Source organism: Accipiter gentilis, chromosome 13 (assembly GCF_929443795.1).
Source record: "Accipiter gentilis chromosome 13, bAccGen1.1, whole genome shotgun sequence".
Taxonomy (NCBI): Eukaryota; Metazoa; Chordata; class Aves; order Accipitriformes; family Accipitridae; genus Astur; species Astur gentilis.
The window spans coordinates 18,922,483-18,936,050 of record NC_064892.1 but is presented as its reverse complement, the minus strand read 5'-3'; the positions used below and the strand labels follow the sequence as shown (position 1 = coordinate 18,936,050).

Below are 13,568 nucleotides of genomic sequence, written 5' to 3'. Positions count from 1 at the left end.
AAAACTGGATTAGGTTAAACTACTGTATGATGGAAGTGTAGGGTAGTTTAAAGCTAGAACCTCCTCGACTGCTGATATCCAACATGCCTGTTCAGAATGTTTTCATAACAGGGACTGAAATGGTCAGTCATCTTCCCAAAATTGAACTTGTGAAGGTATTTCTGCTTTACTTGGTCATTATAGGCGTGAAATTATTATCTTTGTGTCTAGTAACTGCTTTCTCGCTCTGTTAAATGTATATATGCCTCTTTTTCAGCATTCTTTCAGAAATATATGAATTATTTCCTTGTATTTGCAATGATGAAAAAGCGTAACTGTTGCAAAACTACTAAATCTGAAGTCTGCATGTGCTTTGGTAATTCTGTATTCGTATGTATGACAGAAAACATATGAAGTGCTACTGAATGATGTCATAGTCTAATTCCTGTATTTGACCATAAACAAAGAAAATTAGAACTGCTCCACATGGATCGGTCGTGTCATATTGTTTCAGAAGGTATAACTAGAATAGGTCCTGTTCTGTAGATGAAATTGAACCTTGAACATGAATTTCTGGTTTAGTCATGAACACTGATGTTTATGCTTATTCAGTACACTATTTAAGGCATAAAGGAACTTTTATTATTACCTCTCTAATACATTTGTGAGTCATGCTCTAAAAGGATTGGTTTATCCTGTTAGAAAGTACAGAAATCCAAGAAAAAAATGACGTAAGTTACAACACATGAACCCAGGAAAAAAAATAGTACAGCAATTTCATCATGATTAAAAATGTCACAGAAAGCAAAATTCTTGAAAATATTAAAATATCTTTGTAGTTTTTCATAAATGTTACTACTTTCCTTTTAAATAACTCAGACAACTAAGCAATTTGGCCAAAGCATACTATTTTTCTGAGAATTAATGAATGCCTAGAAGGAACTGACAGTCATAATTTACAGTACAGAGCTTGCAAGGAACTGCCAGAAAATCTCTGGGGCAAAGGATGATGTTGCTTATTTGAAACAAGCGGATGATACACAGCCAATTAAAGAAAAGGTTGATTTATTTGGTTGATCATTTCTGGATTAAATACTGGGAATATTAAATAATTTGTGTTTGCAACATATGTAATTACTCCATTCCATTTATAAAATTTTAATACATTTGCTTTTGAACTCCTGACCTGTATTCAGTATTACATATTTACACTCTATATGCAGAATTGCATTTTGCATAGTTGTTGATTTATGTTATAGTTTATATTGTACAACTTATTTAGTTAAGTCATGATAATAACATATATAACATCGGTCTTCCAAGAAAATCTCTCTAGCTGTTTTAACAAACTAGTTCATATACTGGCATTATGCATTCATTAGTCTGAAGTTCATTGTTGGAAACTGATGTTGGGGCTAAATATGAAATACCTTTAATTGTATTAGAATTACTGCCTGGAATCAGAATGCGTATGCTAAACATTTCAAATGTTCATATTCTATAACTAAAAAAACAAAGAACGATTAAAGTTAAACTTGACATTGTGCTATACAAGAATGCCTTCATGCTAAAACAGCTTTCATACTTGGTTCACAGGACAAACTTGATCCCGTGCATTATCCTGGAATATAAAATAAAAAATGGCAAAAATACATTTACAATTTCTTCAGAAACTACACAGTGAAAAGGGAGAGCTGGATGTTGTTTTTCCTTGTATTTGTTACTTTCAAAATTCCAAATACAGTAATATAAAAAGAGGTGATACTGAGAGAACAGTGTGTGCTGCTACTAGTGATGCATACAACAAAGAAATCCAGATTTTGATATGGAAGTTGAGATATAAGGAGCCTTACTTTGCTTATAAAATGAGCTCATTTTGCCTAGAAGAAATCAAGAGATATTAACAGAAGATTCTGATAATTTAAATTACCCTTCAGAGAATCAAAAAAAGCCTCCCAATATTTTATGAAGATTTTGAATAGCATTTCTGTTTGACTAAAATAAGATTTTGTATGTATCGGTACATTCAGGCCCACTTATACAAATTCCAATTCTTGAACATAGAGAAGGATCTTTTGATACAATTACTTGAGCAGATTTTCATTGTTGCCAGTATTTAGCTTTAGAAAATGCATGTTTCAGCCAGAATACAAGATTAAAAGAGATTATCTGTTGCTATTACTGCATTTCCTATCCTCTTTCTACCAGTCTTTTAAATAAAGAAAAGACAGCTTTGCTGCGTGTCAAGAATCAAATGGCAGCAGATTTGGAGAGACTTCTAAATCACCGTGAGGTAATCTTCCTGCTTTAGCATTCCTACCATAAGTGTGTTTTTTCTCTCCTCAGCCTTACCTCATGGGAAAAAACTGGTTTACTTTAGTTTGATTTGTTGGGGTTTTTGTCTGTGTCGTTTTCAGAAACAGAGGTGATGGTGTCCGTCAGGTGCTCAGGAGGCTCTCGGTTGCTAAATTCTCTCTCATGACTTAGTCTCACTGTTCTTTCTTATGTCAACAGAGATGCCTTACGAAGTGTTGAGGGTTTGCAAGCTTTTAACAAGTATTTAGATAAAGGTGATGAAATTGATACACATGTAATCTGCAAGGCCTGCACGTGCCACAGTATCTCTCCCTGCTCTCCAGTCATTGAGACTAAAAACCTGGACAAAGCATTGCACAATTCATTTCCATCCGAGTTTCTTTTCAACTCCAAAACAGGACAGTAGTCACGCAGGTTTCCTCCAGACACCAGTCAGGGTACTTCTTTATGTACTTACCCAAGTTTCATCCAAGCAAGGAGTCAGGGTGCTGCTGGAATACACTCTCAGATCTGAAAGTATGCAAAAGTCTTGCCATTTAGACATAAATGCTCTATATGGGGATTCCTAAAGGGCTTTTGTCAAGATTTCTCTCTAAACAATCTTAAGAGACTAACGTGTCATGGAGTATGAGAGAAAATCTTTCTGCAGATTAAATGTCTGAAACAAAGCATAGAAATAAATGAAGTTTACCAAAGGAGTCCCCTACAAAAATGATCTGAAAAAGGGTGAATAGTAATACGTAAGGTTTGCTGAAGCTACAGAATACTGAAGGTATAAAACCAAAAGCTGACCTTGAGCAGCTGTTAAATGATCTCCCAGAGCTGCTGAATGATATGGCAAGGATTCGCAGAGAAAATACATCATTAATGAATCAAAAATTATGAATGTGAGGAAAACCATCACAAGTTATATGTATGCAGTGATGGGACCTAAATAGCCAGTTACCTGTTCAGAAAGATCATCACAAAGTCATTATATCAATAGTTCTCTGAAAATATCCTTTCAATTCTTTGACTGGGAAGAGAGGAGAAGATGGGAAGATTCCTTTCAAGGAATCTACAATTCCCCTAAATTACCCGGTCTGAGATTGCATTATCACTCATTCTAATACCATTATTTCCACAGAAAACTGACTATCCATGCATCTCTTGAAGTCCTCTCACTCCACCTCCAAAACTGTTCTCCTCCATCTCCTTTCTTTGCTATTCCCCCAAATTCCCTTCTTAGATCAGTAAACCAAAACCCATGTCAGGAATAGGTCCAAACCAGTTTGTCTGTGCTGACCAGTTACAAACCCATTTTTTGTTAGAACCAAACCAAAACAATTTCACAGACAGCTGCATCTAAGTGAGCCTCAACTTTAGTGAAAACCGTACTAATCCTGTTCCCTGAGTGTGCATCTCAAATGTGATACACCTTAAAAGTAAAAAGAAAACAAGTTCTTAAGCTGTTTACTTTCTATGCTGAATTGCACTGCATGTTTGTCTGATGCAATTTTCTCCTAGGACAGTTTTTGCATTTAACTCTCTGAATTGATTGTAGTGCTTGTGAAGTTCCATGCATAGAGATTAAAATAGTCTAATTACAGAAGAGAGTAATTGAACATGCTTCCCCAAACTGCAGGTGTCATTGATCTGGCAGGATCATCTGTAGGTGCATTAGAAGTAATCATTTGATAGCTCTTATTTCTGATGTCTGTACCCACAGCGTATACTTAAATTTCAAATTCAAGACGGAGATGAAGGCAAATGTTCAGTTTGGGTTGTATTTGAGTTTGCTTTTTTCTTTTGAGTTTTGGTGATTTTTTTGTTTATATGAGACCCACTGGTCTCTATTAATGTAATGGAAAACATTTAAAGCATTTCTAGATAATTTATAAGCCTTACCATTATATTAATGCATTATCATATCATTATGTTAATGATATGAAAAATACTCTGAGGGAACGTGACTTAATTGTATAAACATATAGTGAATTTTCTGAATTTCCAATATGATGTGCCCTTGGCAGGCTAATTTCAAATTAATTTCTTTCAAAATTTCCTGTTCCTACTCCTTCTCTCCCAGGTAGTGCTGCTGCCAAGTAGTTATGCTCTCAAAGTAGTTATGCCTTGGTTGCCTAGTTTTAGTAGTGTTATATCAACCAAGGTGCATTGCAGCAGATTAAAATCAGCAGGAAGTGATAAATGAAGGTAAAATTTAACAATGTTTTGTAATAAAACTGCAAAATTTATGCCTCAAAGCTATGTGACATTGTTTACATCCAAACAACACTAGCCCCTGTGAGTAGCCTCATAAACTAATCCCGATATGCAGCAGTTTGCTGCTTTGTGTCATTTCACCACTTAAAATTTTCAAACTGTGGCAAACAATGCAAGCAAGGCTGAGTGAGGCAGGCTTTATAAAGAAGAAAGCAAATACTCGAGTCTGAAACAGACTTTGTCTTGAATGTTCCTCTTACCCTGGATGTTAGAAATTGAGCAAATATTTCCAAAATTGTTACTGTTTTGTTAAATTTCTTTTTATATCTGTTAAAAATAGGCCATATTAGTCATATTGTTTTACCTAACAGTGATAATGCTTTTTTCAAGTTGCCTATGCAGAAAAGTATATAAATACAGAAAAAGAAACATTAGCAGTTGCATGTTTGGGGGAAGAAAATTATGAAATGCCAGTACAACACACCAAAAAAACCCTAAGAAACACTAAAATAAGCTAAAGGTTTTTTAGGAAAATGTGTGAAAATAACAAGTCGCTTTTGTGTGTGTGTGTATGTATGTTTAACTTTTGTCATTTGTGTTTATTCCTAATGCAGCCTTTTATTCTTTTTACTTTTAATGCAGACCTCTTCCAGTAGTTTTACAGTTTATTGATTCCTTTAAAAGGCAATTAACTCATGTATTGAAATCTTTGTACAGGATAGGACAACTTAGTTAACAGTGAGTTAGTCTTCAACTAAATTTTTTTGCCATCTTAATAAAACAGTTAAATATGCAGTAACATCACAATTTCACAGTAACTATTCCTGCTAATAGAAGAAAAACAATCCAAATTTTCTAATCTTGGGTTAGTAAAGACTTAACTTCATTTAGACAAGGTATGTGTTTTTAAATAAAATTAACATGCAATGTGTAAACACAGATTTATGCAATTTGAAAAAATATTAATTATGCGTTTGTGTTCTGTACGTGCTATCCATGTAGTATGATTACTATCAGTCTTGTTGAGTCATTGGACATACTAAACTGTCACGTCTTGTTAGGAATTACCTTGTTGCCCTCATGTTTGCAAGTAAAAACATTAGAATTCTTGAATAGATAAACCCAAGATATTCATAGTTAACATAAAATGGAGTTTAGGTATGTTAAAAGTACAAGCAAAGTGCCAAAACAATGTTACTGCTGTCTTACAGTGACATGTTCCAATAAGTATACAGTTTTAACTTAAGGTATTCCAGCCTGTGTGGTCTCAGACTGTATTAACTCTTTTAAATGAAATGTTAGAATTTTGAGGCATTGGGTTTTTTTATTTTTATCTCCTTGTGATATCAGCTGGATTCATAATGCTTGCTTTAGAGGCAATTATAGCATTTTATACACTTTTAAAAGAAAGAACTTACATTCATGCTTGATCTTACTTCCCTTTTCACATACCTTAATTCTGAAAGAAAAAAGTTAAACATTTAAGTCTGAATCTTGGAAGAATTTATATAGGGCTCTTACGTGAGCTCTTTTATTACAGGAAAAAAATGCACTAGATATTCATGTAATGAAATAGTTCATTATTTCAAATTATGTAGACGGCTAATTTGGTGATGATTATTATATTTTGCTGTGGGAAATTAAAGTGAAAATTGATCATTTGACTATACACATTCTTAAAAGTTTGGGTCTCCCCATGAAGGAGAAAAATTAAAGCTCTTTTTTGTTAGGTTATATTGTTGGCCCAGATTCTTAATGGTTTCTTGGCCTGCTATTTCCTCTTTTTTTCTGAATTAATTAGCAAATGAATGTGGAAAACTTTTTAATCTAGCTTCTCATTTAGATCATTGAGAATTGGCTGCTGCAATAAAATTTCTTAACTTCTTCGTATGGATAAATGCAAACTTCGCTATCTGAGAGGGAGTTCAATGGCATTATCGTGAATGATCAGTATCCAGGATCATGCTGAGCTTATGTTCTTAGAGGTTCATAATAAAGCCTTCACAGTGCTGCTGCCCTCTTTGAGCTATCAGAAGGAACCAGGGTGTGCAGTATTGTGATGCCATTTGTAAACCCCTCAGCACATGATAGCAAGTACAGTTAGTACAGCCAAATTTTTCAGCTGATTCAAGACTAAGAAATTTTATATGTTTTGTCAAGATAACCAGTAGGGTTTTAATTGGTTTTCCAGATCCATCAGAAGAGCCTAAAACATTGTTTGGAGGAACAATGGGGTGTCTCATTAATAACCTTCTAGTAAACAGTGTTCGTTTTTTTTAAAAAAGGATATTTCAAATCCAGATTTTTTTTGCATTATTATTTGTAGTCTGTGTTCTGTTTTTAATCAGCTGAACTTTACACTTTTGACCCTCTATCTTTAACTGTGGATAACCAAACCACACACAGAAAAAAAGACTTGTGCTCTTGATTCTTTCCACTCGAACTTCAGCACTTACCCCCAGATTGGGACCCTTCTTGCCCTAGTGTCTTTGTATAGTCAGGGGAGCCACAAGTAAGAAGGATATTCCTTCAAAGCATAAATCGGGATGAAATTATACATTACAGCTGAGTTGACCCAATAGCCATCAACACTGCCTTACCTCTTTGCTCCTAGTTCTCCTTCTCTCTCCTCCTCTTGCACCAGCTCTGGCACATCTCTGATGCTGCACTGGGACCATGCAGATCACTACAGAAACCTAACCTGACCAAACAAAGAAAACCACAAAAGTGAATTGCTGTCTGTTAGGTTAGCAGTTTGAATCACCTTTGGAAAGGGTCCAGCAAGGAAAAGAGCAAGTAAAAATATTTATATGTCAATATTACTTACCTGTGAAAAAGAGGGCATTTCGTGTCCGAAACTGTAGAGTATAGCACATGAAGCTTCTGTGCCATCCTTTATCTGCATCCAAACTTTATCCTTTTGTGCAGATAACGGGAATCTATAACTTAAAGGCACCAAAGAGCAGTTCTCTGTTAAGTGCTGAAGTTAAGTGGGATGAATCCACTAAATCTTTTTAGCTGAAGCTCTTGATCCATGATTCCTTTTATCTGGGTTTTTTTTTCCTTCTCTTCCAACAGTCAGCCTTTGACTAAAAGAAATACTTACCGTGAGCTCTGTGATCTTGGCACTTCCATTGCCTTTCATGCTTGATGCAGTTGTTAGTATTTTGGAACATCAGAAGTGCAATTTTAGACTTTATCCATTGGCTTGCAAACTTCAGATGAAAACTTGGAAGGGCAGTCTGTCAGCACTCAGATGTTTGGCAAGAAGTTTTAGTAATCATTTTCTGAGGTTACATTTAAGAGGTTATAAATTTGCTATGCTTTGATGTATGGCATTGTACTATTTCTTCAGATATTTAAGATGCAGACTTATCATAGTAAAGAAAACCAATAATGTTGCACAATTAAATCTATTTATTTTAGCTTTTCCGATTCAAAGTGCAGAGTGTAGAAACTGACTTCTAAAATCTTGAAGATTAACAAACTTGTTTATATTTTTAATGTGGAGTTCATAATCCATTGTTTTGGGAGAAAAAAAAAACCAGAGCAAGTATAACAAGTGGAGGGGATCATTTTATGTTTTAAATAGAAATATCCTAGGAGGTACGAATGGAAACAAAAATAAGGCAGTGGTGTAAGAGACACCAATAGAAGGCTTTAAATAGGTATTCCTCTAAGTGCTAAGATCTGTTTCAGTTTATATGAGTATAAGGGAGTTAACTTAATTTACACTGTCTTTCTTTTTAACTGATTGAAATCACCTGTGTGCAATGCAGTCTGGCAATACAGTAACTTTGAATCTATAAAAGTAAAACTAATATTGTGAAACTATTGTAGTAAGAAATAAAAAATTATGACATAAATGGTGCAAATGAAGGCTGTTTGTAATACTCATTAATTTCCTATAATGCAATTGTTTATGCAGACATGATTAGTTATCAGCACATGAGTATTATATACATGTTAAAAAGATATGAAAACCTGATATTTTATCTCCTTTACACATCTGTGCACTTGTGATACATTAGCAGCTGTGCATACAAGTGATAGAATGTAAACTTGCTGAACTAGTCACCTGCCTTATTGACACATTCATGTGTTACTGTGCCAAAGCTCTTCAAGGGAAGCTAGCAACCAGAAACCAGGCTACGGCTATCTGTTATGGGACAAAGTAGAAAACGTGTCGTAGTAGTTTAAACAAACCTATTTGTTATCAATCAGTTAAATGGATACAGACACATGGGTTTTGACTGCTATTTGTTTACTTAAATCCAGTTAGCTTATGTCAGTAAATTGTTGTGTCACTCAAATTGAGTGCTAAATATGTGTACGTGAATTGGTACGAATGTTCAATTAGACCGGGTTAAAATTTATTTAGGTTAGCCATTGCACGCTCCTATTCTTTTTAAAACGTATAGTATAAGAAACTGTTATTGAGCTGTTCTTGCTGAGAATAGTCTACCAGGTTGATATTAAAATGCAAATTGCCTAAGTGACTGTTATGTTGAACTCATTTTTCAATTGGCAGGTCAGAAGCTTTCCAAATCTGATGTATAACTCACCATTTATGAGTAAACCTAATGTTTTTCTTTTACCACCATGTATCTCTTCCCTCTTTCCAGGTTTTCACGGTTTCTTAACAATATGTCAAAATAATCCTGCTTAGTAATTGAATATTTCTCTGGCCTTCACCACAGTAACTGAACACCTCACAAATATTATCCTCACAACTTAAAGCAGAAGGGTATCACTAGCCCTGTTTGGCTGAAGCAACAACCACAATGAAAGAAACGGTGGTTTGCCCAAAACTCCCCAGAGTTGGTGGTAGAGGTTAAGAGTTCATGTGTCCTAATGCAGTATCTTAATCACAGCCGTTCTTCTTTCCTTACATGTTTCAGTTCAAAAGCCTGAAGAGAAAAATCTCTTCAGTGTTTCTTTTTCCTAACTAGACACAAATTAACTCTTTTCTCTAAGTCATCTTCTTATATATGAACTGATTGTAATTTGGAAGTAGTTTCCCATACAAATTACATTTTCACTTTGTGTCGTTCGGAGAATTTACATTTACATTCATTTTTTTAATCCATGTCTCCTGAAAAAGGCCACTTTCCAAAGTCCTGCAGGTCTCTTAAAAATTAAATCTAATGATTTTTTTTATTTGAACCATGGAATGGATGTATTATTTTTATTTTTTTTACATTATATTTTCTGAAAAAAAAAAAGAGAAAAAAAAAAATCACAGCAGGCTGGAGCTCTTTGAATGAGATTCAAAGTGTAGCTTATTTTGTCCAAGCAAACAGAGGATCTAATAGGGTGCAAGAAAAGGAGATAAACATGAGGCAGCATTGTGTAGGTAATAAGTAAAAATAGAGAAAAAGAGAACAAATGAGAGAGAAAGGTGAAGTTAAGAACAGAAAATAGTTATTTTATTATCTTTAAAATGTAGAAAATCTGACTTTTTTTTTTTAATAAATGGTTGCCAAATGCATTTTCTGAGCGTGCGTAAGATTGGAGAGAGTCCACGTGATCAAGCAAAAGGAACAGCTACTAATTAGTCCTGTTAGGATACGCATAGTTTGTTAATGGCTCTAAGAGTTTTTCAGAGAGCTTCCATAAAAGATCAGGCTAAGGTTCCCGAGTATTTATATAAATCTTGATGAATGTTAGACTTTAAACATGGCCACGTGAATTATCAGAAGCATTTGCAGTTCCATGACATTGTTTCAAAATTTTAATGCTTCCAGTGTCTGAGAATCTAGTGGTCTCTGTGCTTGCACATATTCATCTCATGTCAGTATCCGGCACAAAACCCTGTTACTTACCAATAGTTATCCTGTTATCTGGCCTACAGAAGTCAAAGAAAAGTAAGGTGCTTTTATTCTTCTTTTCCTCTTTTGAGGAGAAGCAAGGTCTCCTGAAGTATCTGTGCTTTACCTTACTTTGACCAGTTACTCCTATATTCTCATGTTTATCTTTCTTACTTCTGTATTCCCCTGGGGAATGCCCCTCACTGCTAAATTCTCTACGTCCACAGTTTCATTCCATCTCAGCAATGACCTTGAGGATTCCAGATGAGTTTTCAGCATTTCATTATTAGTCATACTGTAAAGTACGGCTAATACTATCCTTAGCTGTAATTAACTTATGCTGAAGAAGATTGACTAGAAGTAACCTAGGACAGAAAGCCAATGCGTTGGATTTAGGAACCTGGAGAGTAGCAACAGCTGCCATCTGCAAAAAACAGAGGTAGAGAGAAGTTCAGAGGCTCATAAAAAGCTTTGGAGTCATAAGGGGAAGGGCAGTACGTGTTTAATCAGGGATGGAAGCTTAGTGGATAAAAGGAGAAAACTGCTTTGTTGGGGGAGAGGGGAAGGAAGGGGTATCTGCAGGGGTTGGGAAGACATGACTGAAAAGAAGTGATTGGTAACAGGTGCCTTCAAACAATCTCTAGCTCTGCCTCTTTCCCCTCTTTTCTGTGTAAAAGATTGTACATGATAATGTCAAAATTATTTGTGTTTCTAAAGTGAATGACTTCCTGCTCATCTATGTGCTGCAACTTGTTTTATATAAAAAAATGCTGATGTACAATGCTTAGCTCTCTTTTTAAATGTTAAGCCACAGAGTAATTATCATTTTTCTTATGCTACGTTTATGTTCCAGGATTCTAGTTTCTATTAATGTTCTGCATGTTTTCTAAGTAGATTACAGGGACATTTCTGCATCACAAGTAAGCCCTGGAGCTATTCTCAGCTTAAAGCTTGGAGAAACAAAGTGACATTTACATTGCTAAACGAGTGTAGAGAAGTTTCTGGCTCATTTTTTACAAGGAAAAATATGCTCCTAAGCAGTATTTCTCATTTTTGTTATCTGTTTTGTTGCTGTCAAGCTTTTATAAAACTTGACTTCCAAATAGTACTGAATTTAGGAGGAGGAAGAGTTTAACAGCTGGGTACATTCATTCTTTTTCTTGGAGCTGTATTATTCAGAATGTCTTACTAGATTTCCTATATATTCTTTAAAGAATTATCTTTCCATTCACAGTGGTATACACTAAACAATTGTGTACTAAATGGTGATTTCTACTCAGCTTTTTTTTTATTTTTTTTAAGAATCTTGGAAACCATGATAACACAGGGTTTAGTAATGTTAGTTAATATAAGTCAAATATAAATACATTTTTTGCACTCAAAAATGGGACGTTTCATAGGCAAAATGCAACTTATTTATGGATTATGGGATGGAATTGGTATGTGTATTTTAAATTATATGGTTTTGAGAGAGCTATAATCAGTTAAAGTGATAAACTTTTAAACGATAAATTGTTGAGATTTTCTGAACGTTTAACTGATGTTCTGTTATATTCATTTTTCCTATATTGGCTCTGAATATTTTCACCACATTCTGCTGCTTATCCAGCTGTGTACAAATTTTACTTTTGTTCACTTTATGGTAGCACTTGAATATTACCAAGTGGAAAGTGAATTTAAATACTCTTTAAGAAATACCAGAGACAGGGAGAATCAAACTAAAATTTTCCCCTCTTAGAAGATACAAGAACTTCTACATAATAATTCATGCAAATAAGGCTGTTTTGACATTAGCATTTTTAGCATCTGTTTCCTGTGAGTAGAACTTACTCGAGAAAGCATACTTTTTATTAAACTTGAATTTGAGTAAATGAATGTCACAATGGCTCAGATTAAAAAAATATTGGAGGATTTAGTCCTAGTTATAATTGCAAATATATTTCTGATCTTCAATACAAAAAGTGAAAAAAAACTTACAGAATTTGACATGCAAGTTCTGAATTGTGAGACAAATTATTTCCTATTTTTCTTAAGAAGTTAGAAAGATTTAACCGTTAAGAACAAATTTAAGATACAGCTGAAATAGGCAGAGATTTTTATGTATCTAAAAAGACAGAATGTGTTCACTGCAATGACCGGGCCGTTTTATTGTTGCCACAGTTCTAATGCATTCACCTTATAAAACTGGAAGTAGTTTGTAGTTCTATATAGTCACAGATCTGTGAGTTCATTTTAAGTTTTTATGTGCACTGGGATATAGAGAACTCCTGAGTTAAATGTAATGCAGAGAAGCTATCATCATCCTGCATATGGTCTGGCATGTTTCCACCACCCAGTTATCAGGTTCATTTGTTTGATCAGGACATTTCATACTGTCTTCCAGTTTCCAGCTTTACAATGTGTATCCGTGTGCCTAAGATGACCATATGTGCAAATCTCACACCAGAATTCTTGCTGACTTCTCATATTTCCAGTACAGCTGCAATTGAGGATGCAACTATGTCAAATACACTCTGCCTTACATGAGGGATTAAACCATGACTTCTTATGTTTTCTTAATTGCATAGGTAGTTGTTAAAATCTTCTTTGAGCTCTGTTACTCACGTAGGTTCTATTCCTGATAGGCACAAGGCCAGAGCATTCCACTGTTGAAGCTGAATTTGCACCATTTGTGCCACTGCTTCCTATCCATCTGCAGTCATAAATAGTGGAATAGACTGACTTACCATTTGCTTCATTTTACTGTCACATCAACATGAAGCTTCTGTAGTGTCTTTCTACTATTTCACACTTTGTCATCATTAATATTAATGTCCAGTGTTGTTAATTCTGTGCAAATAGTGTTGGTCTTTTTTCCATTTTCAGCTAAAAAAGGGAGACAAATAATTCATTCCAGGTTATAGGCTATGGCCCTTCTGCAGTGTGTCTCTAGCTGTTTGGCAGAAATAAAAGCTGTGAAGAACAGTTCTAAAATAATTCTTTGTGCGAATTGTCAGTACTTCTAAGGAGGAGACATTCTAGGTACTACTTTTGCTCAAGAGTCTCATTCCATGATAATGACACATGTATGTCTCCTTTCTCTAAGTGCACTCCAAAGTTTAGAGTACCATACTTAAACTTTCTCTTCAAAGTGCTGTATGCAAGTCATTGCATACGTTGAAAGGTGGAACCAGGTTCTGTTTCAGTCTTTTTTCTCCAGAAATGTCAGTGATTTGATGTTTGATGTTCTATGCCAACAATCTGTACAGAAGGCTCCATTTC

The 13,568-nt window shown here is 34.8% G+C and overlaps 1 protein-coding gene across 2 annotated transcripts in view; it reads left to right on the top strand.

Moving 5' to 3' along the window:
- The window catches only part of PIBF1 (progesterone immunomodulatory binding factor 1), a 123,403-nt gene that overhangs the window by 98,527 nt on the left and 11,308 nt on the right, over positions 1-13,568 (top strand). For both annotated transcript variants that reach the window (XM_049815607.1, XM_049815608.1), the window contains one exon: positions 2,188-2,272. In XM_049815607.1, coding sequence (XP_049671564.1) covers positions 2,188-2,272 — 85 coding nt within the window. The remainder of the gene's footprint in view (positions 1-2,187; positions 2,273-13,568) is intronic.